Here is a 24,648-nt window from a genome sequence, read left to right on the forward strand (position 1 = left end):
TGAGTAGCCACCACCTGCCTTGCAGTCCCAGTCTGCTTTGGCAGCTTAGCATTGTCCAGGTAGGAGAAACAAGGAGCTGTTGCAGAATCGTGATAATCCTTAAGCAGCCGAAATGCATGGATCACAGCTATGCCCTTACTGGCTGGAGTTGTTTCCATGAAGCCAGTTAACACTGGGTCCCCAGTGGGACTGGATGGTGGCTTCATGGCTACAGGGAACATGCTTCAGTGTACCTGCTTCAGGATGAAGTTCCTTAGCAGGGTGATCCAGTGGTAGCATCATTTACTAGGTGTTTGTAGTTAGTGTGTGGGAATGTGGGGGCTATTGGCTTAAGCTGGGGTCTCCAAAACTAAAACTGAAACTCTGATTGAAGAGTGGAGAGCGTGATTCTTGCACACGTTCTGGGATGGGATCGGAGGTGCATGTCGTGTGTGTTCTGCAGTGTAGTACATGAAATTGTGCAGGTGGTGGTCTCCGTGAAAGTTTCAAATTGCTGTAGGGCCCTTACACTAAAACCACTTCACAGTTTGTGTAATGGCAGAGGTACAGTCATGGTTTGCTTGCAAAATCCTAATTTCTAAGCAGCCTGGTATAGCTTAGACCTGCATAGGAAAGGCAAGGAGGGTACATGCCCTCTGTGACATAACTGGCCACTGTATTTCATTCAAGCATCTCTTTTCATTCAATTCTTGCATCTCAAAAGCAGCCAAGTCATCCAGTTTACTTTTGGGAGGAACTATGGGGTGCTGTCTTCGGACTGCAGCTGATGTTTGTGTTTATTCCCTCAGCATATTGCTTCATTATTTTGTGTCTGGAGTTAAAAGACTCCAGAGAAAAAGTGCCGCCTTTGATTTTTGTATTAACTGTGGTTTTCTTTCTCACTGTTTTCCCCACTCTGATTTTTTTCCTCTCCCCTGTCTCCTTTCAGCTATCTGAGGCCAGAAACTGCCCAGGGAATATTCCTCAACTTCAAACGTCTTCTGGAGTTTAACCAAGGCAAACTGCCTTTTGCTGCTGCCCAGATTGGAAATTCCTTCAGAAACGAAATCTCACCCCGCTCCGGCCTTATCAGAGTGAGGTACTGCACATTTCCTCTTGCAACAGGAGGGTGCCTGGGAGCAGGCACCACCTCCCTTTTGTTCCAGTGTGTGTACACAATTATTTCACATTAGTGCTTTCTTCCAGAGGCCGCCTGATAACGTGCCCAGTGAGTCTCAGGGTTCATGGGCAAAGAACTCATTTAATTAAGGTTTTAAGGACAGAATTCTATCTAAGCCTGGCTAGTGAGAAGTAGTTTTTGTGTTGCAACAACCTAGATTAAACTCAGTTTTACTAACAAAATTTGGCTTCCATCATCATCTATACTGATCGTATTAAAGGTAGCTGTGTTTCCTACAGGACACGCAGCTTTGCTTGTTTAATAATGTTCACACAATTAACTTTAAAACTGAAATCTGGAGTCAAAACGTGACGGACCTTGCAGCAGTGTTTCCTTGTCTGAGTTCTGCAGATTCTACAGTTTTGTCATGAGGATATTGGGTGATAACCTGACACAGGCCGTGTGTTTGTGTCCCAAGATCAGGCAAGCAGGAAAACTGCCTGAATTACTTTCCAAGCTTTGTGTCCCAGGATAAAAGTGATGATTGCATTGCACTAAGGATAACAGCTGTATTTTAATTGAACCATTCTGAGCAGAAGTCTCTTCCATCTAATTCGGAACAAGTTCTCCCATGTACAGTCAGTGTGGTTCTGTGCACACAGGAACTATGTGGTGTAAATATGGTGCCATGAATGTCACCCAAAGGCAGTGGTGTCGTTAGCACTAAGGGAACACTTTGGAATTTTCTCAGTTCTCCTGTTGTCTCTCGCATATCCAGAAACGAGAACTTTCTCATTGAAATGCATTTTCAGTCAAATATAAATTATAAGCTTGTGGCACATTTATTGAAGAATGTGTTATTATGCTATCATTGCAAATTGCATCCTGGTGCCTCCGATTTAAAGTTAGTGATTACCTAGAGCTTTTTTAAAGGTTCTCGATAATAAGCTAATTCAGTATAAAGTGATCTCAAGCAAGAAGGCTAAGAATCAATATATGAGTATAGATACGTTAAAGACAAGTTCTTAAACGGCATGTACACCGTGGCTGAATGTAGCAGTATCATTGTCTTCAATAAATTGTCACCTCATCTGGCTATTTTGGTCACCTCTGAGTTGAGGTTACTGAATTAATCAGTGGATCCGTCTTTATTGACCCTGTAGGAAATGTATAATTGTAATATGGGCATCACAGCAATCTGGAAAAACTCCAGAGGACTTCTGGAAGTCATTCCAACAGTGATATTATCTGCTCCGAATCACAGTGGTGATGACCATGGCCTGGACATCTCTAGATGAATTTGTAGAAAATTTTATTAGGAATTTGAAGGTGAAACTAAACCGAGTGTCGAGACTGGTTCACGTTGCAGTCTATATGTTGTCTTTGGTTTGGGTTTGCTTATGTTTTTAAACTACTGACTTATGAGAGGCTAAAGCATAATAATTTATTAGAATCCTAGAATCACAGGATAGTTTGGGTTGGAAGGGACCTTCAAAGCTCATCCAGTGCCACCCCTGCCATGAGCAGGGACATCTTCACCAGCTCAGGTTGCTCAGAGCCCCGTCCAGCCTGGCCTGGGATGTCTCCAGGGATGGGGCATCCACCACCTCTCTGGGCAATCTGGGCCAGGCTTTCACCACCCTCAGTGTCAAAAATGTCTTCCTCATGTCTGGCTTGAATCTCCCTCCTTTAATTTAAAACCATCACCCCTCGTCCTTTCATAACATGCCCCTATAAAAAGTCTGACCCCATCCTTGTTATACGCTCCTCGTAAGTACTGAAAGGCTGCAAAATGTATTAGAGAGACTGTGGTCAGTGCATAAAATATTTAATACATGTGGTCACTTGTGTTTCCGTTAGGGAATTCACCATGGCAGAAATTGAGCACTTTGTGGACCCCAGTGAGAAAAATCACCCCAAGTTTCAGAACGTGGCAGATCTCAACATCCTCCTGTACTCTTCCAAGGCCCAGGTCAGCGGGCAGTCGGCCCATCTAATGCGGCTGGGAGATGCTGTTCAACAGGTAACGTTGCTCTTGTAAGCACGTGGAGTTTGCTCTTCTGTTTGTTGCTCTCAAGCCTAAACTACAAACTGTTGTGTTGATGCCAGCTGGGATTTGCTTTCGGATTCAAGAGTCAGTTCTCTTCAGTGAATCGATGTGACTGAGATCCGAGTCTGCCCCTTGCAGTCAGTAACGAGAGGCTGCAGGTGGTGCTGGGATAGTGGTTACAGGCCAATCTTCACCCTGTGCTAATGGGAGAGGAACAGAAAGGAACACTAATACCTGCCAAAAACTCAGGAATTCCCAAAAACTGGGAATCTGATGCTGAACTTCTGGCCCTATAAGTGTGTGACTTGCATGTTGGGATTTCACTACCTGATTCTCTATGTGTGCAAATTCTGAATGAGTGGGCTTACCAAAACAACCATCAGAACAAGTAGGTGACCTTCAGGGACAGTTAGTGGTGAGTCCTAGAGTAATAATAACTCGCTGTTTTGTTCAGAGGGAGGTGCTGTCAGTGGCACTAAGTGAATTTGAAAAGGTGTAGTAGTTTGAGGTCAGACATAGTACTTCATCACACGCAGCTGCAAGAAGTTCTCTCTGTAAAGTGTCAGGTTGTCTGCAGAAGTACAGTAAATCACATCTTTGCTTCCCTAGGAATTAATATATATATATTTTCTTTTTTTCTTCCTGCTTTTTCCCTTTGCAGGGTGTGATCAATAACTCCGTTCTCGGTTACTTCATTGGCAGAATCTACCTCTTCCTTACAAAGGTCGGTGTATCCCCGGAGAAGCTGCGCTTCCGACAGCATATGGAGAATGAGATGGCTCATTATGCCTGTGACTGCTGGGATGCGGAGTCCAAAACATCATATGTGAGTGGCAGAACGAAACAGCAAGGGGCACTCCCTGTTGGATCTGTTGATATTGCAGGAAAGGGCTCAGTTTTATGTCTTGGTTTTATGTCTTAGGGCCAAGAGTCTGTTTCTGTCCAGCTCCACATTGGTATGAACACACTTCCTGCAGTGGAAATATTCTGAATCCAGGACTAAGGGGACAGGTCACCTCCCTGCAGTGGGCTTGCAAAGAGTTTATGAAACTGTTCGTGCTTGTTTGTAGCTCCTTTGGTGGAGCCTGAAGTTGTCCGTGGACTCTTCGCTGGTTGAATTTCATCTGAAATAAAAGGAAACCAGGTTCTGGTGCTTTCCAAAGGCTATAACCCCTGTCACAGCAGCATGGAAGAATTTGTTTTGCTTGAGACATTATTCCAGGGCAGATTTCTTCTTGCTAGAACGCTTACTCTTCCTTTTCTTCTTGCTAGAACGCTTACTCTTCCTTTCCTGCTCCAAGCTGTGAGAAATGAGTTCACTCCTACCAGTTCAGACAGCTAGTGCTGGGAGGAACATTTCCCATGGATTTTTTATCTTCCTGCTGACTCACTAAGAGCTTTTCAGGTCAGGCCTTGTTGGGCGCTTTGTTTTTCTCTTATATTGCTGGCTGGATTTTGAAAAATATGTCTTTTTTTCAGGTGAACCAGCAGTAGGTAGTTAGAGGCCAGGCTCTTAGACTCAGTTTAGATACTCTTGGGGAGCTTTCAGCTTCTTCAGTGAGTCTCACCCAAGTGCATCAGTTGGAATGATAGTCTTGGAAGGTGTAGTAATTAGACATTGCAGTGACCCTTATATGGGTAGATCCCATCCCCAGTCCAAACCAATTTGACAGCCAAACTGGTAGCATGCTCAGCCCAAAGGTGTCCACACAGGAAAGGGTCAAGGCCTTCAGATTGTTCAGACAACCTTAATTCATGGGCAGGGAGAACTTCCTACAACCTGGGGGTGGGAAGGTTGTGTGTGGTTGATGGGTTTTATCTGTGTTTTTTTTGTTTCTTTTAAGGACCCGAAGCAGGGTTATCACTAATGATGGTTCATTACAACGAGTTAGAACAATAGCAGCCAGGAAAATTCTGCCAAATTTAAGATGAGAAAAATTTCCTCCACCTTGGATGAGCAATTTGTCTTCATATCGAAAAACCCTATAGAAATGATTGAAGGAGTAGCTTCCTTTGGGTGTAGATAGCTGGACTCTGTACATTCACAAGTCTTCTTCCTAGCCAGCCCCAAACAGGCTGAACATGTGTGGGTCACACCAGGAAAATAAGATGAATAAACTTGGCAAGCCTTGTTGTGGTCAGGACAACACTCAGAGCAGTGTGTCCAACAGCCAAACCCAGAGGTACAAACAGCAATTCCAAGGACATGACAAAACCACCTTGTGAGCTACACTCATGCGTTGTTTTGTCATTTAACTCTGAACAAAAATGTTTATACCAACTTGCAGCACTCAGTCATAAGAATTGAACTACTCTGAATAGCTCGAAACCCATTCTATAAAGTTAAGATGTAAACCTGTACTTTATGAGATGCAGCTGTAGTACTCTAATGGTCTAATTTGTTGGAAAATTCCCCAAAATGTTCTGCAACACCTTGATTTTTCCAGCATGGGGATTTCTTCTGCTCACAATACCTTTCCTGACACCCTGCTGTGTCACTGTAGACTGGAAAACCGCGCAGCGTCCGCCTGTGTGTCCACGCTGATGTGACACAGTGAATGGAAAGCAGCTGATGCGCCTTTTCTTACATGAGATTCCCCTTTAGATAATCCAGGTGGTGGTTGTATTTGCTGCAAGCGTTCGAAAGCTTCATCAGTGTGAATGGTGGTTTAAGCTCCACGCCACACATGTTGAAATGTTGACAGAAGTGCTCCCCTTGCGTGTAATCTGTGTTTTACCAGCTTCTAAGCCGCGCTTTTGGCCATTGATGTGGCGGGTTGCCTGCTGTCTATTCCATACTTGCGGAGCAGTAAATGCCCATAGGCGTGATGTCTCGTGCGCCTATAGCATGTGAGTGATGCCCCGAGCTGCCAAACCGTGTGGAAAACCTGGCACTGGTCAGATAACTGATCGTTTCCTCTGGAAAGAAATGGAATCATTCAAATGAAGGAGCAACTAGTGAGCGAGGGATGCTTATTGCAACAGAGCTAATTACGTAGAAAAAACAGTCATGGGAGCAGGGAGGGCTTAAGGGCGAATAAACATATTTGATGGTTTAGTGGACAAAAGAGCGAGCTGGTGAAAGCTTCTACTTTTGTTTTTTCAGGGTTGGATTGAGATTGTTGGCTGTGCTGATCGTTCCTGCTATGACCTCTCCTGCCATGCCCGTGCCACCAAAGTTCCTCTTATAGCTGAGAAGCCTCTCAAAGAACCTATATCCTTTCAAAACAAACCGGATTCTCTCCAAGTGAAAAGCGATTTGACAGCGAGACATTTTGGAGAGCTGTGCAGCTCTACGGGATGTTTCAAAAAGATTTGGAACAGTTTGAAACTCTTACCACTTGAAATTTGGTCCAGCTTTTTGAAACACCCTGAATTTGATTTCCATCTGTAAATTTAGTGGGGAAACCTGGAGCTGTGGATCAGCGTGACTGAGAAGTAACCTGCAAAGAACTGAGTATGTGGGTGGCTTTACTCAGGTGGGCAAAGGGGATTTACTGTTGTGCTTGTGTTTTTTCTAGCTGAATGCTGGCTGCTGTTTTGGCTGTGAAGCATGGATAAATATGAATTTGTATTATTTCAGAATTTTGTATTATTCCTTTCTCTCTTGGAGGGAAGTTTCTTAATCCTGTAGCAAAGGAGATTTCTTCCTGTTGTGTAGTAACTAGTTTTGACATAGCAGAAGAACCAGGCCCTGTTTTCTGTCACCTCAGGCTCCTTAACTGCTTCGTACAGAACAGTCAACATCGTTCAGTTCGAGGCAAATAAGGGAGCCATTGGCAAAGCTTATAAGAAGGACGCGAAGGTGGTGATGGAATACCTGTCCACGTGTGATGAGTGCTACATCACTGAGATGGAGCAGCTACTCAATGAGAAAGGGTGAGCGTGTGTTCTCTGACACCTCTGATGAGGGTTCCCAAAGTGCTGCTGGATTAATTAGAGCTGCCTGAAACCATCTTCCTCATGCGAGTGGGCTGAGGGGATTGTCTGAAATGTTTTAGTGCTGTCCCTTCCACCAAGTCTTTGCTGGTCATCCATCAGTGTATCTCTTGACATATGCACGTAAACGTGTAATCGTGGTATAAAAATATCTGTTTATCTGTATGGGAATGAACTGTTGGCTTTGGTAGAATCATCCCATACGAGACACACCTCTATGAACTGAGAAATGTTTGCAGCTTCCCTGCTCTGGTTTGAGAGTTGACCAGGACTGGCCTATATTATTCAATATATTCATCAATGATTTGGATGAGGGAATAGAGTGCACTATCAGCAAGTTTGCTGATGACACCAAGGTGGGAGGAGTGGCTGACACTGGAAGCTGTGCTGCCATCCAGAGACCTGGACAGGCTGGAGAGTTGGGAAGGGAAAAATTTAATGAAATAAAACAAGGGCAAGTGTAGAGTCTTGAATCTGGGCAGGAACAACCCCAGGTTCCAGTGTAAGTTGGGGAATGAGCTATTAGAGAGCAGTGTAGGGGAAAGGGACCTGGGGGTCCTGGGGACAGCAGGGTGACCACGAGCCAGCACTGGGCCCTTGTGGCCAGGAAGGCCAATGGTACCTGGGGTGGATTAGAAGGGTGGTGGTCAGTAGGTCAGAGAGGTTCTCCTGCCCCTCTGCTCTGCCCTGGGGAGACCACACCTGGAATATTGTGTCCAGTTGTGGCCCCTCAGTTCCAGAAGGACAGGGAACTGCTGCAGAGAGTCCAGCGCAGGGCAACAAAGATGCTGAAGGGAGTGGAGCATCCCCCGTGTGAGGAAAGGCTGAGGGAGCTGGGGCTCTGGAGCTTGGAGAAGAGGAGACTGAGGGGTGACCTCATTAATGTTTACAGATATATAAAGGGTGAGTGTCAGGAGGATCGAGCCAGGCTCTTCTCAGTGACAACCAATGGTAGGACAAGGGGTAATGGGTGCAAACTGGAACACAAGAGGTTCCACTTCAATTTGAGAAGAAACTTCTTCTCAGTGAGGGTGGCAGAGCCTGGCCCAGGCTGCCCAGGGAGGTTGTGGAGTCTCCTTCTCTGCAGACATTCAAACCCGCCTGGACACCTTCCTGTGGAACCTCAGCTGGGTGTTCCTGCTCCGGCGGGGGGATTGCACTGGATGAGTTTTCCAGGTCCCTTCCAACCCCTGACATTCTGGGATTCTGTGGCAGATAGTTTGGAACTTAATTTTAAAACCAGTCAGGTAATTCTGTGAGCGATGGAAGGAAATAGTTAAGTGAGAACCAAAACCTGTGTGAGTATCCTCCAGTGTTTAGTGATGTGCTTTATAACCTGTTACATTCTTTGATTTATTGGGGCAGCAATTCATATGTTTTTCCTCAACCCGTCTGCCTATATTCCTAACACACGCAGGAACTAAAAATGTAAGAGGTCTCTACAGTTGCCAAATTTGGCTGAAAGAAGCCAACAGCTGTGTGTGTTATGAGAAGGCTAATGGTGCAATAATAAAACATAAACTTGATTTCCTTCTTGAAATGGTACAAGGTGTAGGATCAGTGAATACATTCCAGAATGGTAACATTTATATCTTTTCTGTTCGTTTTATTTTTTTTTTCCCTTGAGCTAAGATTTATTTCTTTTACATTTCTATGAACGTGGAAATGTAGGAAAAACGGTAGCACTCAAAATGGGAAGAGAAACTGCAGAAAATGGTGATGTCTACACACATCAAAACCAGAAGAAAGCGCACTTAGTTCATCCAGAATCCCACTGAAATTATTCAATTGATGAGTTTTAAGCAGTATCCTGGATTTCAGTTGATAGTGGAGCGCAAATCAGGACTGTTGTCTAAGCTCAGCATCCAGTTGTAGTTAGAAGTTGCAAGTCAGCAAGAAGAAAATAGTTAGAAGACCATAATGACAAAAGCTTTAGAAATAAGCAACAAAATAACTGTGCTGTATCCTCCGCTTTGTGTGGTATCTGTGAAAATGCAATGGTACCTTGTGACACAGCTCAGTTTTCCTGACAATCCCATCGACAAGATACACACTCTGCAGCAAGTGCCCATTTTCTGTGCCTCCCTATTTAAATTTTATTGCATGTGCTTCATCCTGAGATTCTTCCATTTCCTAGTTGAGTTTGCTTCAGGCCGTGAACCACAAGTAAGTTCACTGTGTTTATGAAGGTGGTTGATTTAATGTAGATACAGTAATTTTAGTTTGAACTTAGATTTCTTTTAATGGGTATGCTTCATGTTTCATTCATCCCTGGGATTTGGACTGGCTTCTGTTGTTCAACTCTTAAAGTCAACCAATTGATGCATTTAAGAACATATAACTTGTTTATTTATTGCTGTAGCTTTTAAGTGATTTCTTTTTCCTTTGCAGGGAATTTACTGTGGAAACTGAAGGGAAAACTTTTAAATTAACAAAGGACATGGTTACTGTGAAGAGATTTCAGAAAACATTACATGGTAAATTTGTATCTTTGTGTGATCATCAAAAATAAGAGGCAGATCAGGATACACTTTATTAGTTGTGTCGTCTTGTTAGTATTGTACAGTGGCACAGAAAAAATGCCAAATTTCCGTGAAATTTGACAGTTTAAGAGAGTTGGAAAGCTTTCACACAGCAGTGGGATTGCAGTGACCATTGATGCAGGCCTGCCTGCCCACTGCAACCAGCTCTGTCCAGTAACCAATTTAACAGGCTTTGGGTGGCGTGTTAAATTCACGCTGCCTCCGTCACATATTCCTGGATTTGTAAGGTGCCACGTGGTGCTAAGAAGCAGCTGCTGCAGTGATGGAGGAGCTGGGGAAGGTGCAGCTTTGGGAATTTCGATCTTCAGTCCCAGCGCAGTGCAGCAGGTGGGCTGTGGCGTTTTGTCGGCAGGGCTGTGCGCAGAGCTCTGTGCTCAGAGCTCCTGTTGTCACTTCACCGCCTGGAGCCAAGTCTTCCAGCACCTGCCAGCTGCGCTGACCACGCTCTTTAAGCCAACAAGTCCTCTCAGTTCCTCTGGTAGTTGATGATCACATCAGCTTTGGTCAGTGACTGAACCTCTGCAGAGCTTTTATCCTGGTGTGGGAAGTGGAGCCACAAAGATGGTGAAGGGAGTGAAGCATCTCCCGTGTGAGGAAAGGCTGAGGGAGCTGGAGCTCTGGAGCTTGGAGGAGACTGAGGGGTGACCCCATTAATGTTTATGGATATATAAAGGGTGAGTGTCAGGAGGATGGAGCCAGGCTCTTAGTGACAACCAATGATAGGACAAGGGGTAATGGGTGCAAACTGGAACACAAGAGGTTCCACTTAAATTTGAGAAGAAACTTCTTCTCAGTGAGGGTGGCAGAGCCTGGCCCAGGCTGCCCAGGGAGGTTGTGGAGTCTCCTTCTCTGCAGACATTCAAACCCGCCTGGACACCTTCCTGTGGAACCTCAGCTGGGTGTTCCTGCTCCATGGGGGGATTGCACTGGATGAGCTTTCCAGGTCCCTTCAATCCTTGACAGTCTATGATTCTGTGAACTGGAGCTAGAAGGTAACTTCCCCAAATGTATGGATGTAGTTCCTCAAAGAAGTCTGGGGACGGGCTTTTTAGCAGGGACTGTGATTATAGTTCAAGGGGTGACGGTTTAAACAAAAGAAGGGGAGATTCAGGCCAGACATTTTTACGCTTAGTGCGGTGAAACCCTGTCCCAGGTTGGCCAGAGAGGTGGTGGATGAACCATCCCTGGAGACATCCCAGGCCAGGCTGGACGGGGCTCTGAGCAACCTGAGCTGGTGAAGATGTCCCTGCTCATGGCAGGGGTGGCACTGGATCAGCTTTGGAGGTCCCTTCCAACTCAAACTGTTCTATGATTCTAAGTCTTTCCAGCCAGCTCTGTAAGTTCATCACCCAAGCTCATTTGATGAATCTTTGACAGAGCTGGAGACTGAGGTAGATTTTTCCCCAGTTGATACTGTAACTAGTGGATCATCCTGTCCTAGGTCGGAAACACGATAAATGCTCCTAGGAAGGAGTAGAGCAACTTGTACCATGTGCAGAATGTATTTGTTCTTGCAGCTGCTGAGCCTTTGAGATGTGCAGGTGTCTTTCAGTCAGTACATTCTGCTGCTGTGCCAGGCTTTGGTTCCTCACAACTTCAGAGAGGGAATCAGAGTTGTAACTGTTGGTGATTGTAGCATTGCAAGTAGCAAGTAGAACCCCCGTTGCTGGTTTTCCTTTAAATTTGTACATTTGGCATTTTAGCTGCTGTCTGCAAGCAGGAGGCAAAGCTTATGGTTTCCTTTCTTTTGACTTGAAAACTGGTTGGTCAATGCACAAATAAAACACAACCATCCTTTTGGAAGGTGAGGTCCCACCCCAGATTGGGTGCTGGATTGAGGAGAATTGGCTCTTCGGGCACGCAGAGCGGGAGAGCTGGATGCTACCCTTGATTTTTAAAAGCAACTGATGGCCATAATTGTTTTTTCTCCAGTTGATATCTGAGGTTTTTCTAAAAAGCTGCACTGCCCGAGCAGCTGAGCTCCTTTCATACAGAGGGGAGAAGGAGGAAGAAGCCCCTTGGACAGACATGTGGAGAGAACGATGGGTGTGTAATAACGTAGCACATCACATCTTCTGACAATTTTTGCAGACTCTAACTAGGTGATCCTCGTTCTTTCCCACTTTTGTGGCAGGATGGACAATAGGGCTGAGGCAGGTTTGAAGCAGCTGAACAACTCAAGAGTATGGAGGAAGTTTTGGCTGGAGTTTGAGTTGGATCTGGAGCTCAGACTGCTGGATACCGAAGTTGTGTCTGTACATTAAACCGAAGTGGGCCAGGGATTGAGTGTTACCCTGCCATCGTCTAGGCTGTTTAATTGTTAGGACAATTCTGGTTTATGCCAAATAGCAGCCTCTCAGATAACGCCTGCACGTAGTCTGTGGCTTGGTGCAGAGCAAGGACTGTTCCCAGCCAACAGTTTAGGTGAGACCTTGTTGTTGCGAAGTGGAAGAGGTTTTATCTGTGTGGATGCAAGTTGTGCTGTGCTGTTTGCTCTCAGGGGCAGAGAAGGGGCCCTGACTCGTTATTTACAGCCTAAATACATTCTGTACACGGACTACGTCCAAGTCTATCCTGCAGGTATTTATATTTAGAGCAGAAATGTTTAACCTTTTATTTCCACGTGCTCAGCTACATGGAATCAGAACTTCTGAACAGAAAGGCAGCTTCAGGAAACACATCTTTTTTCTGTGTGTGAATTCTTTTTTAATGGTGACGTGGGTTCTTTTGTGTTCCAGTGGAAGAAATCATCCCAAATGTAATCGAACCCTCGTTTGGTATCGGGAGGATCATGTACACAGTGTTTGAACACACATTCCAAATCCGGGAAGGAGACGAGCAGAGAACGGTGAGCATTTCTGCGGCTGGACCTCGGCTTAAAACCAGCTGCAAGCATTTACCTTTCCCTAATATACAGGGGAAGGACCAAAATAAAACTGCACAATACACAGTAGAGCTGGGAAAACCCAGGTGGGTTGTTGAATTGCCATTTTTGCCAGCATACGTGTCACTTACACATATGCACTGAGAGCATTCTGTGATTCTGCGTGTGTATGAGGCTCTCGCTGTATTATTGGCAAGGGGGTGAGAAATTCCTCCTTCTGGATTCATATTTGGCAGTGTCCCATCGCTCAGAAAGGCGTCTCTTCAGTGTTTTATTTCTGCTCTCTTTGCTGCTTTTCCTGGAATCATGGTTCTGTGCAGGAAGATGGACAATAGACCAACTGTTTTCTCAGTTCCCCATGAAATTAAATCTTCTCTGATTCATGGCACCCCTAAAATCTTGGCCTGAAACAGCAGGGGACAGGGAAGTAAGTGTGTGTTACATACAGAGCAGCAGCCTGTTCCAGCCAGTGCCCAAACTGTGATGCTCCACACCATTTCATGGAAGCTCCCTGTGAACTTGATCCTGGTTCCTGCTCATTGATTTTTTGGCTGCTGGACTGTGTTTATAGAAAAGGAAAATAACAGCGCTCTTTAGCGTCTGTGGTTGCTGCAGGATGTGATACAGTTAGGAGTGGGGGGAACAGAAATTCAGAGTTAAGACAGAGTTGACTTTCAGTCACAAACTGTTCGTGAAATCTAAAACTTTGGGGAAAGGGCGTAGGGGAAAGAGACATGGGGGTCCTGGCGACAGCAGGATGACCATGAGCCAGCACTGGGCCCTTGTGGCCAGGAAGGCCAGTGGTAGCTGGGGTGGATTAGAAGAGGTGGTCAGTAGGTCAGAGAGGTTCTCCTGCCCTTCTACTCTGCCCTGGTGAGACCACACCTGGAATATTGTGTCCAGTTGTGGCCCCTCAGTTCCAGAAGGACAGGGAACTGCTGGAGAGAGTCCAGCGCAGGGCAACAAAGATGCTGAAGGGAGTGGAGCATCTCCCGTGTGAGGAAAGGCTGAGGGAGCTGGGGCTCTGGAGCTGGAGGAGACTGAGGGGCGACCTTGTTAATGTTTACAAAGATGTAAAGGGTGAGTGTCAGGAGGATGGAGCCAGGCTCTTCTCGGTGACAACTAATAGTGGGACAAGGGGTAATGGATTCAGACTGGAACACAAGAGGTTCCACTTACATTTGAGAAGAAACTTCTTCATGGTGAGGGTGGCAGAGCCTGGCCCAGGCTGCCCAGGGAGGTTGTGGAGTCTCCTTCTCTGCAGACATTCAAACCCGCCTGGACACCTTCCTGTGGAACCTCAGCTGGGTGTTCCTGCTCCATGGGGGGATTGCACTGGATGAGCTTTCCAGGTCCCTTCCAACCCCTGACATTCTGGGATTCTCTTCCTTCTAATACCAATTTACTTTCTACGTATCCTGGGCTGTGTTCAGGCTCAGTTGCATCACTTCTATACCCTTACAGGCCTTGCTGATTGCCAGGAAAGTATTTTTTTTTCCCCTGTTGGAACATTTTTCTTTTCTGAGGGTGTCTCTGGAGGGTTCTGGAAACCTTTGAGCTGCACACAATCCATGTGCGTGCGGAGTCTTTGTGGGAATCAAACAGGGAGCGAAATGATTGTGAGAAGTCTTCCCTTTAGACTGTGCCTAATACTGAATCTTCTGGAAAAACCCCTCTGCCCTTTTTTCCTGTAATTCAAATGAGGTTCTTTTTCGTCAGGAAGGGCTCTGGTAGACCTCTTTTGGTGGGAGGTAATATGTGGCTGTCAGGAGGGAAGAATCTGGCCTAACCATTAAACTTGTATTTATTTGTGTTCCTTTTTTTTTCCCCTTAGTATTTCAGCTTCCCAGCTGTTGTGGCACCGTTCAAGTGCTCCGTCCTTCCGCTGAGCCAGAATCAGGAATTCATGCCTTTTGTCAAGGAATTGTGTAAGTGTATTAAGCACTGGGGGTCTGATGGGGATGTGCATTGGGAAGAGAGGTTTCTTCCTGGGTGTTACAGGGAGAAAATAGCATTGGGATCACCTGGCTCTTGTGTGCAGAGGCAGAGCCATCAAACTAAAACAGCTGAGTTGGTTGGTATCAGTCAGCTTTGGGTACCTGTCAAACTCTTCAGTCTAGCCTCAAAAAAACAACTCCCTGCCCTTCCCAGTGTTGGTTTAGGGATGGACCTCCTGGAAAGCAGCTCTGCAGAGAAAGAATTGGGAGTTCTGGTTGACAACAGCTTGATCATGAGCCAGCAATGTCCTCTTGTGGCCAAGAAGCCGATGGTACTTGGGGTGCATTAAGAAGAGTGTGACCAGCAGGTCGAGAGAGGTTGTTCCTCCCCCTCTGCTCTGCCCTGATGAGGATGCATCTGGAGTTGTGTGTCCATTTCTGGGCTCCCCAGTTTCAGAAGGACAGGGAATTACTGGAGGGAGACCAGTGGAGGGCTATGAAGATGCTGAGGAGTCTGGAGCATCTTTCTTATGAGGAGAGACTGAGAGAGCTGGGGCTGTTCAGCCTGGAGAAGAGAAGCTGAGAGGGGATCTCATCAATGTTTATAAATATCTCAAAGGTGGGTGTCAAGAGCATGGACCAGACTCTGTTCAGTGGTGCCCAACGCCAGGATGAGGGGCAACGGGCACAGACTGAAACACAGGAGGTTCCATCTGAATATGAGGAGAAACTTCTTGACTTTGAGGTGCCAGAGCCTGGCCCAGGCTGCCCAGAGAGGTTGTGGAGTCTCCTTCTCTGCAGACATTCAAACCCACCTGGACACCTTCCTGTGTGATCTGCTCTGGTGACCCTGCTTTAGCAGGTGGGTTGGACAGGATGGTCTCCAGAGGTCCCTTCCAACCCCAACCAGTCTGTGATTCTTTAAAAGATGTTTGTTTTTTTTTTCCTTGTGTCAAGAAGAAATCTTTCCCACTGCTTGGGAGAAGCTGCCAGAAGCAGTGCTTCATTTACTGTTTGTTTTTAATTAAATTCTTTTCTTGGCTCTTGTTGGCCAGCCCATTTATTAAATCAGTCCCAGAGCTGCTGAGTCTCCAAGCACGCTGTCAAAATGCCCACTGGTACCATCTGAAAGTGAGCGCATGAAGGATAGGAGCGCAGGCTGCGTGTCAGCGCCTTTTGCTGTCAGCGTCAGTTCTGCTCAGGACCTCACCTCCCCATGCTGGACATGCCCCTGCACACGTGTAAGGCAGCGTGTTCTTGAGGTGGAGCAGAGCTGTGGGACTGCAGTGACAGGTTGAAGAAGTTGGTGACTTTGCTCTTTGGGTGAGAATCGAGTGATGCAATGTGGACAGCTGTGAGAGCAGCTGTAGCTGTGGGGTGGGTTTGAGCCTGGAGTCTTGGCAAGGACTGAAACCTTGTGAAAATTAAAATGGGGGTCAGTGATGCTCCTTGGAAACCACGACACGTGGTCCCTCGTTCAGGCAGCGCTGTGGGGGTGTGGGAGGCCTCTGCTGGGATAACGTTGCCTGCTGAGGATGCAGCGAGTCCTGGTGACCCCCTCTTCCCTGCTTCTTGCAGCTGAAGCCCTCACCAGGAACGGCATCTCTCACAAGGTGGATGATTCCTCCGGATCCATCGGCCGGCGCTACGCCAGGACTGACGAGATCGGCGTGGCCTTCGGCATCACGATCGACTTCGACACCGTTAACCGGACGCCTCACACGGCCACCCTGAGAGACCGCGACTCCATGCGCCAGATCCGAGCCGAGGTAAAGGGCGGGCAGGGGGGTTTGGTGCTGACAGAGCCCAGATTGTTTCTGATGGGCTGGGGAAGAGCGTTACCTGCTATTTCTGATCCAGCAATGACTCTGATCTGCGCGGGAGCTGCCTCCAGCTCTCGTAGGTAATTTAGCTATTCTGAGAAACCCCCAGGGGAGGGATAGTGGTCAAACAGAAGATGCAGGCACTGCTGCTCAACTAAGGAGAGGCTTTTGTTTTCTTGGGGTACAGCAGAGGTGTTACTTTACTTGAAAGCCACGCTGTGTGCTGATTGCACTGCTCTTTAGAGTGCCTCTTCCTGAGTGAAGGCTGCTGAGTAAATGCATTTGCTGGGTTGCATCTGGCTTTCTAAATCCACAGGCACCACAAGGCAGAAGATCCCTGCCTAGCAGCAAGGCTCTACAGAGGGATCTGGACCGGCTGGATCGTTGGGCTGAGGCCAGTTGTATGAGGTTTAACAAGGCCAAGTGTCCTGCACTCGGGTCACAACAACCCATGAACGCTGCAGGATCGGGGAAGAGCAGCTGGAAAGTGCCTGGGGGAAGGGATCCGGGGGTGTTGATTGACAGTGGTTGAATGTGAGCCAGTGTGTGCCCAGGTGGCCAAAAAGACCAACAGTATCCTGGCTTGTATCAGGAATAGTATGGCCAGCAGGACCAGGGCAGTGACCGTCCCCCTGTGCTGGGCACTGGGGAGGCCAAACCTCAAATCCTGGGGTCAGTTATGAGCCCCTCACCACAAGAAAGGCCTTGAGGTGCTGGAGCAAGTGGAGAGAAGCGAACGGAGCTGGGGAAGGGGCTGGAGCACAAGTGTGATGGGAGTGGCTGAGGGATCTGGGGGGTTCAGCTGGAGAACAGGAGCTGAGGGGAGACCTTCTGATCTCTGAACTGCCTGGAAGGAGCTTGCAGCATGGAGGGGGTTGGTCTCTTCTCCCAAGGAACAAGTGACAGGATGAGAGGAAATGGCCTCAAGATGCACCAGGGGAATTTTAGATTGGATATGAGGAAAAATTTCTTCCTGGAGAGGGTTGTCGGGCATTGGAACAGGCTGCCCAGGGCAGTGGTGGAGTCACCATCCCTGGTGGGGCTTAAAAGACATGTAGATGAGGTTCTCAGGGACATGGTTTAGTGCCACTGTTGGGTTAAGGGTTGGACTCCAAGATCTTGAGGGTCTTTTCCAACCAGAATGATTCTACGACACCACCAGGATTGAACCTTGCTGTGATCCACCACAGCAACAGCTGGATTTCCCTCATGGTGGATAACTGAGCAGTCTGCTGAGATGACACAGACTGTGGTTTAAGATGTCCTCCTAATTAATGTTTTCTTTCCTCCTCAAAAATGAGTTTGCAGGGAGGTAACTTGCACCCATTCCATATTCCCCAAGTAACCAACAGAGCAACCGGATTCTGCTGACTTTGTGTTTCATGTCATTGTCACTTTGCCTGCAGATCTCTGAACTTCCTGCCATCATTCGTGACCTGGCGAACGGTTATCTAACCTGGGCTGACGTCGAGGCGAAATATCCACAATTTGAGGGACAAGAGACTGGCAAAAAGGACACAATAGAGGAATAAAGAAAAGGACCTGAAGTTAAAATCCCATCAAATGTCCACTTTTTACTGTTCATGTTAATATGAAATAAACTTATCATGTATTATTCAAAGCTGCATTGTTTGTGCACACAGGGACTATTTGTTCGTTTTGGGTTTTTCTTTCCTCAGTTGCTGCCTGAATTTAACTCTAAAAACTGAAATAATTGCAGTCCAAGTTGAAGGTGTTGCGAATAAAACCTCCATTATATATGCCTGCTTCTCCGCGTTCATGCAGCCTTGTGCTTTCTTCAGAAAGGTTGGTTTGTTAGTTTATTTTTCCCCCTCCTCCTTACGGCTGTGGGTGTTACAGCAGGAGAACTGAGAGGGGCTGGAAGATCCCGTTCCAGTTTGTGTTCTTGCTTGGCAGGGTTGGTTTGCTGGGCTGAGGGCACAAGGAGCACGGAGAGCAGGGGCAATGTTAAGACTGAAACCCAAGGCTGCCCTAAGCACGTGGGAGAAGATCCAGGTACCTTTTGACTTCTCCAGGTGCTGGATAAATCCAAACCCACATGGAATGTCACCAGTGTTTGGTAGCATTAAACCTGCCTGACCTGGACCGGTCAAGAGAGGCCTCGCACCCATTAGTTTGGTGCAAAAGTAATTGTGGTTTTGTAAATTTTAAAGCATTATAACTGGGTTCAAACGCATCTTTATTAGTCAAAACAGGAACTGTTACAATCAACACAGCTTTGCCAAGGAGAAAAAAAGTTTGTTTATTCCTGTAGCGTAAAAATCCATGCATTGGGATTCGATGAACTCTTGGAAAGCATTTTCTTCATCCTGCTGCTTGTGGAACTGTTTTTCCATGCAAAAAGCTGTCGAGATGCTTGAAGAACTGGTAGTTGGTTGGTGAGAGGTCAGGTGAATGTGGCAGATGAGGCAAAACTTCATCGCCCAATTCGTTCCACTTCTGAGCTATGGGTTGTGCGATGTGGTTGGGCATTGTGGAGAAGAATCGAGGCCTTTCTGTTGACCGGTGCCGGCTGCAGGTGGTATAGTTTTTGGTGCATCTCATCGATAACTAAATCTGAAGGACTGATCCCCGCTTTTTTCAGCCCTGGTGTAAATAAAACATCTGCCACCGCTGGCACCATCGGCTGCAGCTGCATAAACCTCCTCTGAGATGCTTGAGCTGCGTTAGAGCCTCGCAGGTCTGACACTTGGAAAGGGAAGGTTTAAACAAAAAAGAATGTAGAAAAGGATGCTTGAAAACATCGACTCTTTTGTGTGACTGGAAGCTTCTTTCTCTCTGCTGGTGGCTGCTATTAATACGTTTTCCAAACTGGCAGGCGGACAATAATTAGTGAACATTACTGAGTAATTTTCTTTAGTTTTAGCTAAACTTCTGCAGAAGCAGAAGGATGGGGTGCATTGGAGAGGGAGGGATTGGTGGAGTTACCATGCCCATAAATCACTGTGCTGCTGATTTCATAGAATCATAGAACAGTTTGGGTTGAAGGGACCTCCAAAGCTCATCCAGTGCCCCCCCTGCCATGAGCAGGGGCATCTTCACCAGCTCAGGTTGCTCAGAGCCCCATCCAGCCTGGCCTGGGATGTCTCCAGGGATGGGGCATCCACCACCTCTCTGGCCAACCTGGGCCAGGCTTTCACCACCCTCAGTGTCAAAAATGTCTTCCTCATGTCTGGCCTGAATCTCCCTCCTTTAGTTTAAAACCATCACCTCTTGTCCTGTCCTAACAGACCATTTAGTTTCATCTTTCTAGGCTTGGTTGCATGAATACATCCTGGTGCTGACAGCTGGTGTGCAGGCACCGCTTTCAGTTGTCCTTTTCCTCCTCAAACTGCGTCCTTGAGGGAAATTGACAGTTTTTTGGGTCTCCCTGGAAGGGGTTGATGGACAGAGATGCCTGACCTGGAGCAGGGTGAACACACTGGGGTGTTTCTTTGACCTGGGGCTGCTCCAGGTACCTGCAACGTGGAAGCCGTGGAGATGCGTGCCCTGGATCCCATCATCATCTTTTGAGCAGTGGCTGGAAACGCAGGTCAGCTCCTCTTTGTCCACGTCTCTGCTGCTCTGTGTGCTTGAAAAAGGTAATTAAACACCTCCACGCTGCCAGCAAACACAAGCGCTATTTCCTTAATGTAAGAACAGATAAAAGTGTGCAGCCATGAGTGAGAAACCGTCACCCGGGAACTAATTAGCAAGTTGTGTCTCCACTTCACTGCTTGGCCTTCAAAGGGTGCAGGTAAGCCCCGCGTGTGGTTTGCAGTTAAAAACCTTGCTATTTAAAATACAAACAAGCCCTGGAACCAACTGCACTATCCTAAATCCCTTCAAGTGTAGACCTGACCAATGTGAGCTGCAACTGAGGCGCTCCCACCATTGCTGAGGGCCAGGGGTGGAACAGGCTGCCCAGGGATGTGGTGGGGTCACCACCCCTGGAGGGTTTAAAAGATGCATAGATGAGTCTCCTAGGGACATGGTTTAGTGCCAGAGTTAGGTTATGGTTGGGCTTAATGATCCTGAGGGTCTCTTCCAACCAAAATTATTCTATGATTTTGGAGGAGGTGGAATCTGGAGTGCTCCAGACAGATGCTGATGGTGGCTGCCCCAACCCTGCCTGGTGTCCCTGAGCAGCTCCTCCCCTTCTTACCTCACAGCCCCTGTCGCTGTGAGATGTACCCAGGTGAAAAAGCATATTATTGTCCTTACTATTATGCACATGATTTGTAAGAAAGGTGCTTTGCTGCCCAGGGAGGTTGTGGAGTCTCCTTCTCTGCAGACATTCAAACCCGCCTGGACACCTTCCTGTGGAACCTCAGCTGGGTGTTCCTGCTCCATGGGGGGATTGCACTGGGTGAGCTTTCCAGGTCCCTTCCAACCCCTGACATTCTGGGATTCTGTGAACTAACAAAAAAGGTTGGGATATATCTGAGGACATAATGAAAAGTTTTAGGGCAGTCCTCACCAGGACGGTGCAGATTTTACCTGCTACTCCAGCGATGCAAAGCAGCGATTTGCTGGGGTTTGACAGTGTCTCCATCACCTGATGGGTACCAAACAACCATATGCTGGGACTCTGACCAACACTCGATCACGCAGTCATCTTCAAAATCCTCAAAGCAAACTGCAAAACATCGCTCAGAAGGGATTGTCTAAATGCCATTTTGCTTCAATCCACCCGGAGAGGGCTCTCTGCCTTTTGTTTGCTGATGCTCAGAGCTGCTGGGAGCTGAGCAGGGTGCTCCCTTCAGCACCCGCTTCCCAGAAGAGGGTGCTGTCAGGCCGAAAATAGCGAGCGCAAGAAGGTTTTTAGACATTGAAACTGTGTGTTTTATTTTTAACTCTTCTGGTTGTGCTACAGCCCTGGGCCTCTAAAGCTCTTTGTTAATTCAGTGGCTGAAAATGCTGTTGCAACGCGGATTTTAATGCAAGACGACAATCATAAGAAAGTGTTAGAAATGTAATTGATAGTTGTTCTTCAGGGGAGCGCATATCTGGGGTGTAAGAGTGAAGTTTGGATCCCCCTGCCATGATGTTATGGAGCTGGGAGGATCCATCTGATTAAATGTAATTATTTACAGAACAGATGGTTGTAACCTCCTTGGCAGCCTCTGCAGTCAGGAGTCTGGAGCACTTTAGTCTCAGTCTTAAGTGGGTATTCTGGGCATCACAAAACCACCAGTTTCGCTCTGTTGATGGACGGGGATGCCGGGGAGGGGAGCACAGACAACACTGCTTGTGTGAACCTTGCCTAGCCTGCGTATTGCAAAAACCCCCCTGATTTATTACCCCCCAAAAAAAGCTGAAGATGACAGGCTTGTCTTAACAAAGACAGATCCAACAGATGTACCTTGGAAATTCAGCTTAAACCTTTTTGATTCCTATCTTTGCTGTGACCTGCAATTCACCTTCTGCGCCAGATCGGCAAAGTTTATTATTTATAAGCGGGGGCTGCTGAACCTCAATCAAACTCCGCATGGCTCTGCAACACTGATTTCCATGTTCTACCGAGGGCTGATCACGTAACACTCCACTTTCTGCTGTAATCTGCAGCTGTCTCCCCTGCAAAGGGATGGGAGAACATTGCTCATTCATTTTGTAAAGTTACGAAAAATGAAAAGCACTAGCAAAGCCAATTGGTCTTTCTATTTAATATCTCAGTTTGCATGGGCCGGACTCCAGCTCTGAATTCAGACAGTATTAAGAGTCATCCCCACTTTTAGGAAGTGTGTGAAGAAGGGCAGTAGAAGAGAAAGGTTCGTTTTCTCTTCTACTAGAAGAACTGGTGAATAATCAATAAAATTGGCAGGTGACAGCTTCGAAATAGCTACTGCGAGGAAAGATCACTGTGTGTTTGTGCTGTTCTTCCTCGCTATGCTTTGCACCTTCTGGTGGTCATTGTCTGGTTTGTGAAGACTTGGAGGTGTGGGAAGAACCAGAATCACAGTCAGTTCTTTTCCCAGCGGTCAGCACACAAATCAACCCACACAAGCTAAATCCATGCACGCCAACCTTCAACTGATCCAGTGCTAAGGGCAGCGCTTGAGCCAACTGCTCTGTAATGGGGTTAAACAGGCGCTGCTTCAGATCAGGACTCTACGTCTTCACGTATAAACTGATGAGAAACGCAGCTGCTTTACAGCAAGAAAAGCGAGAAACCCTCAGTGTGTATTCCCCAAAACACAAAGCAAAGAAAGCTTGTCGGGGATTTTCCTTTTCGGTTTTCAATTTGGGAACAGAGCAAAGCTCTGCTCTTTCTTCAAAGGCTTCACATCAGTGAAAGGGGTATTTGTATGAGATGTGATGTTACAGCAAGTGAACAGGAGCCTAAGAATAAGGATTCCTGATCCTCTCCCAGGTAAATAATTCCATATTTCTGAGGTTTGGTTTCCTCTGTTGTTAGGCAGCAATAGCAGCAGCGTTCGGAAAGTGGTTTTTGAGTTGGTTATACTGGTGGATATTTCCTACCCTATATTTGATAACTCCAGCAGGTCCTGGCTGAGGTCCCATGCCAATTCACGCTTATCCAGAAGGCAATTCCCAATTGCACAATCCTCAAAAGGCGTAAAAAATGAGCAGAGGTCTCATTCCTCCCTTTTGCTGACTGTCCCTGCTCTAATCAGGAGCCCCTCGGTAATTTTCCAAATCCTGCAACCCCATTTGCAAAAATATAATGATGAAAATCCCATGATTGAATTCTCTGCCTCTTGGGGGAAATCAGATATTAAATAATAAATATATATTATATCCTCCAACCCAAACCCTGCTGGTCACTAATACCTACAGATTAATTGTACTAATCCAGTGTGATCAAGGGGAGACGGTTGGCTACTTGGCACTATTTTGGTCCCTTGCTTATGAAACTCCATCTCCGTGTTTGAAAGAAAAGTCTTTACATAACCGTAATCACTCAGATAAGAAAAGGACTAAACTGTCCTGAAACATTTTATCTTCCGCACAGATGCTGCCTATGAATTTTGACTTGATTAAATAACACAGCAGCACAATATTTTGCTCTGAATAGCAAATACGAGGGGGAAGGAGCAAGTTTGCTCTCTCAGCTGGCTGTTTGGTGTGAACAGAAATGGGGATTGATGGAGGCTGGAGGATCCAGCAGCTCACCTGGTCGGTGAGAATTGCTCGGAAAATAGCTCAGGGACACTGGAAAGAAATATCCTGTTGTGCCAGTGAACGGTCTGTGATACACACCTGGCTCGGAGAGGTCCCCAAATATGTACCACAGGTGCCATCACAAACCACAAAGCAAAATTAAGATCTGGGGAAAACCACAGGAGAGCAACTGGAGCACCTGGGCACCACCGTCTTAGCGGAGTGCACCAGCAGAGGATTTGTTCAAGTGTTTTTTATCTTTTCCACCATCTCTACTTCTTGCTTGTTAAAAGTGGTCCTCTCATGTCCCGAGAAGCATGGCATTGGGCTGGAGACGTGTGGCTTTAGGACGCTCATGCAAGGTTTGAACATGAACAAGACCTTGTCCTTGTTTCCTGCCCTGCTGCTCATTCCCCATTGATGAGCTCCTGTTGGTAAAGTTACAATCACCAGCAAACAGCAACAACCTAAGCAGGAGACAACCGGGATGCACCAGGTGCTTCGAGACAAGTTTTCTCATCGGTCACAGTTTTCACCTGTATTTTGCCTCTGTGAATGACTGATTTTTGCACACTCATTTACATCAAGATGAATGAGGACCTTCCATGTGCTTTTCCAAATGTTTATAGAGAGAAATGGAAAGTTAAGTCCTTCTCAGTAATTCCTACAGTGAAACCTCAGTCTCACATAATCCCTTGTTCAGATCTGTCATAATGTAGATGTTGGTGTCCTGGTCCCAGGTGGATGCTTCCACCCCAAGCTCTCACCTCTTCCACCTCCATTCCATTTGGGATAACTTGAATCCAACAGCACTAAAGCACAGCTTTTTTTAGTACAGCTTTTTTATTAGAAAAGTAGAGGCAAACCATCTGCAAAACGGAGGAAATACAGAAAAAGTGTAGGGGAAAGAGGTGAATTCCATAGCTGAAGCATCCTATGTGGCAAAAGTGTGCCACCTCTCTGGGCAACCTGTTAAAGAATCATACACCAGTTTGTGTTAGAATCATCAGCTCATCATGGACTCACCAAACCCATAAATATCATAGAATCACAGAATGTCCTGAGTTGGAATGGACCCACAAGGATCATGGAGTCCAACTCCTGTCCCTGCACAGGACAACCCCACAGTTCACACCGTGTGTCTGAGGACGTTGTCCAGTCTCTTCTTGAACACTGTCAGGCTTGGGGCTGTGACACCTCCCTGGGGAGCCTGTTCCAGTGTCCAGCACCTCTGGGTGAAGAACCTTT

At 46.7% G+C, this 24,648-nt stretch overlaps 1 protein-coding gene across 1 annotated transcript in view; it reads left to right on the plus strand.

Moving 5' to 3' along the window:
* Positions 1 to 17,896, plus strand: part of GARS1 (glycyl-tRNA synthetase 1) — a 31,675-nt gene extending 13,779 nt beyond the window's left edge. Inside the window, exons 8-17 of the mRNA XM_071805372.1 lie at positions 929 to 1,078; positions 2,960 to 3,122; positions 3,811 to 3,975; positions 6,256 to 6,368; positions 6,888 to 7,028; positions 9,480 to 9,565; positions 12,370 to 12,479; positions 14,350 to 14,443; positions 16,031 to 16,221; positions 17,682 to 17,896. Coding sequence (XP_071661473.1) covers positions 929 to 1,078; positions 2,960 to 3,122; positions 3,811 to 3,975; positions 6,256 to 6,368; positions 6,888 to 7,028; positions 9,480 to 9,565; positions 12,370 to 12,479; positions 14,350 to 14,443; positions 16,031 to 16,221; positions 17,682 to 17,807 — 1,339 coding nt within the window. The 3' untranslated portion in view covers positions 17,808 to 17,896. The remainder of the gene's footprint in view (positions 1 to 928; positions 1,079 to 2,959; positions 3,123 to 3,810; positions 3,976 to 6,255; positions 6,369 to 6,887; positions 7,029 to 9,479; positions 9,566 to 12,369; positions 12,480 to 14,349; positions 14,444 to 16,030; positions 16,222 to 17,681) is intronic.
* The last annotated feature ends 6,752 nt before the right edge of the window (positions 17,897 to 24,648 follow it).

This window comes from Patagioenas fasciata, chromosome 2 (genome assembly GCF_037038585.1).
Source record: "Patagioenas fasciata isolate bPatFas1 chromosome 2, bPatFas1.hap1, whole genome shotgun sequence".
Lineage (NCBI taxonomy): Eukaryota > Metazoa > Chordata > Aves > Columbiformes > Columbidae > Patagioenas > Patagioenas fasciata.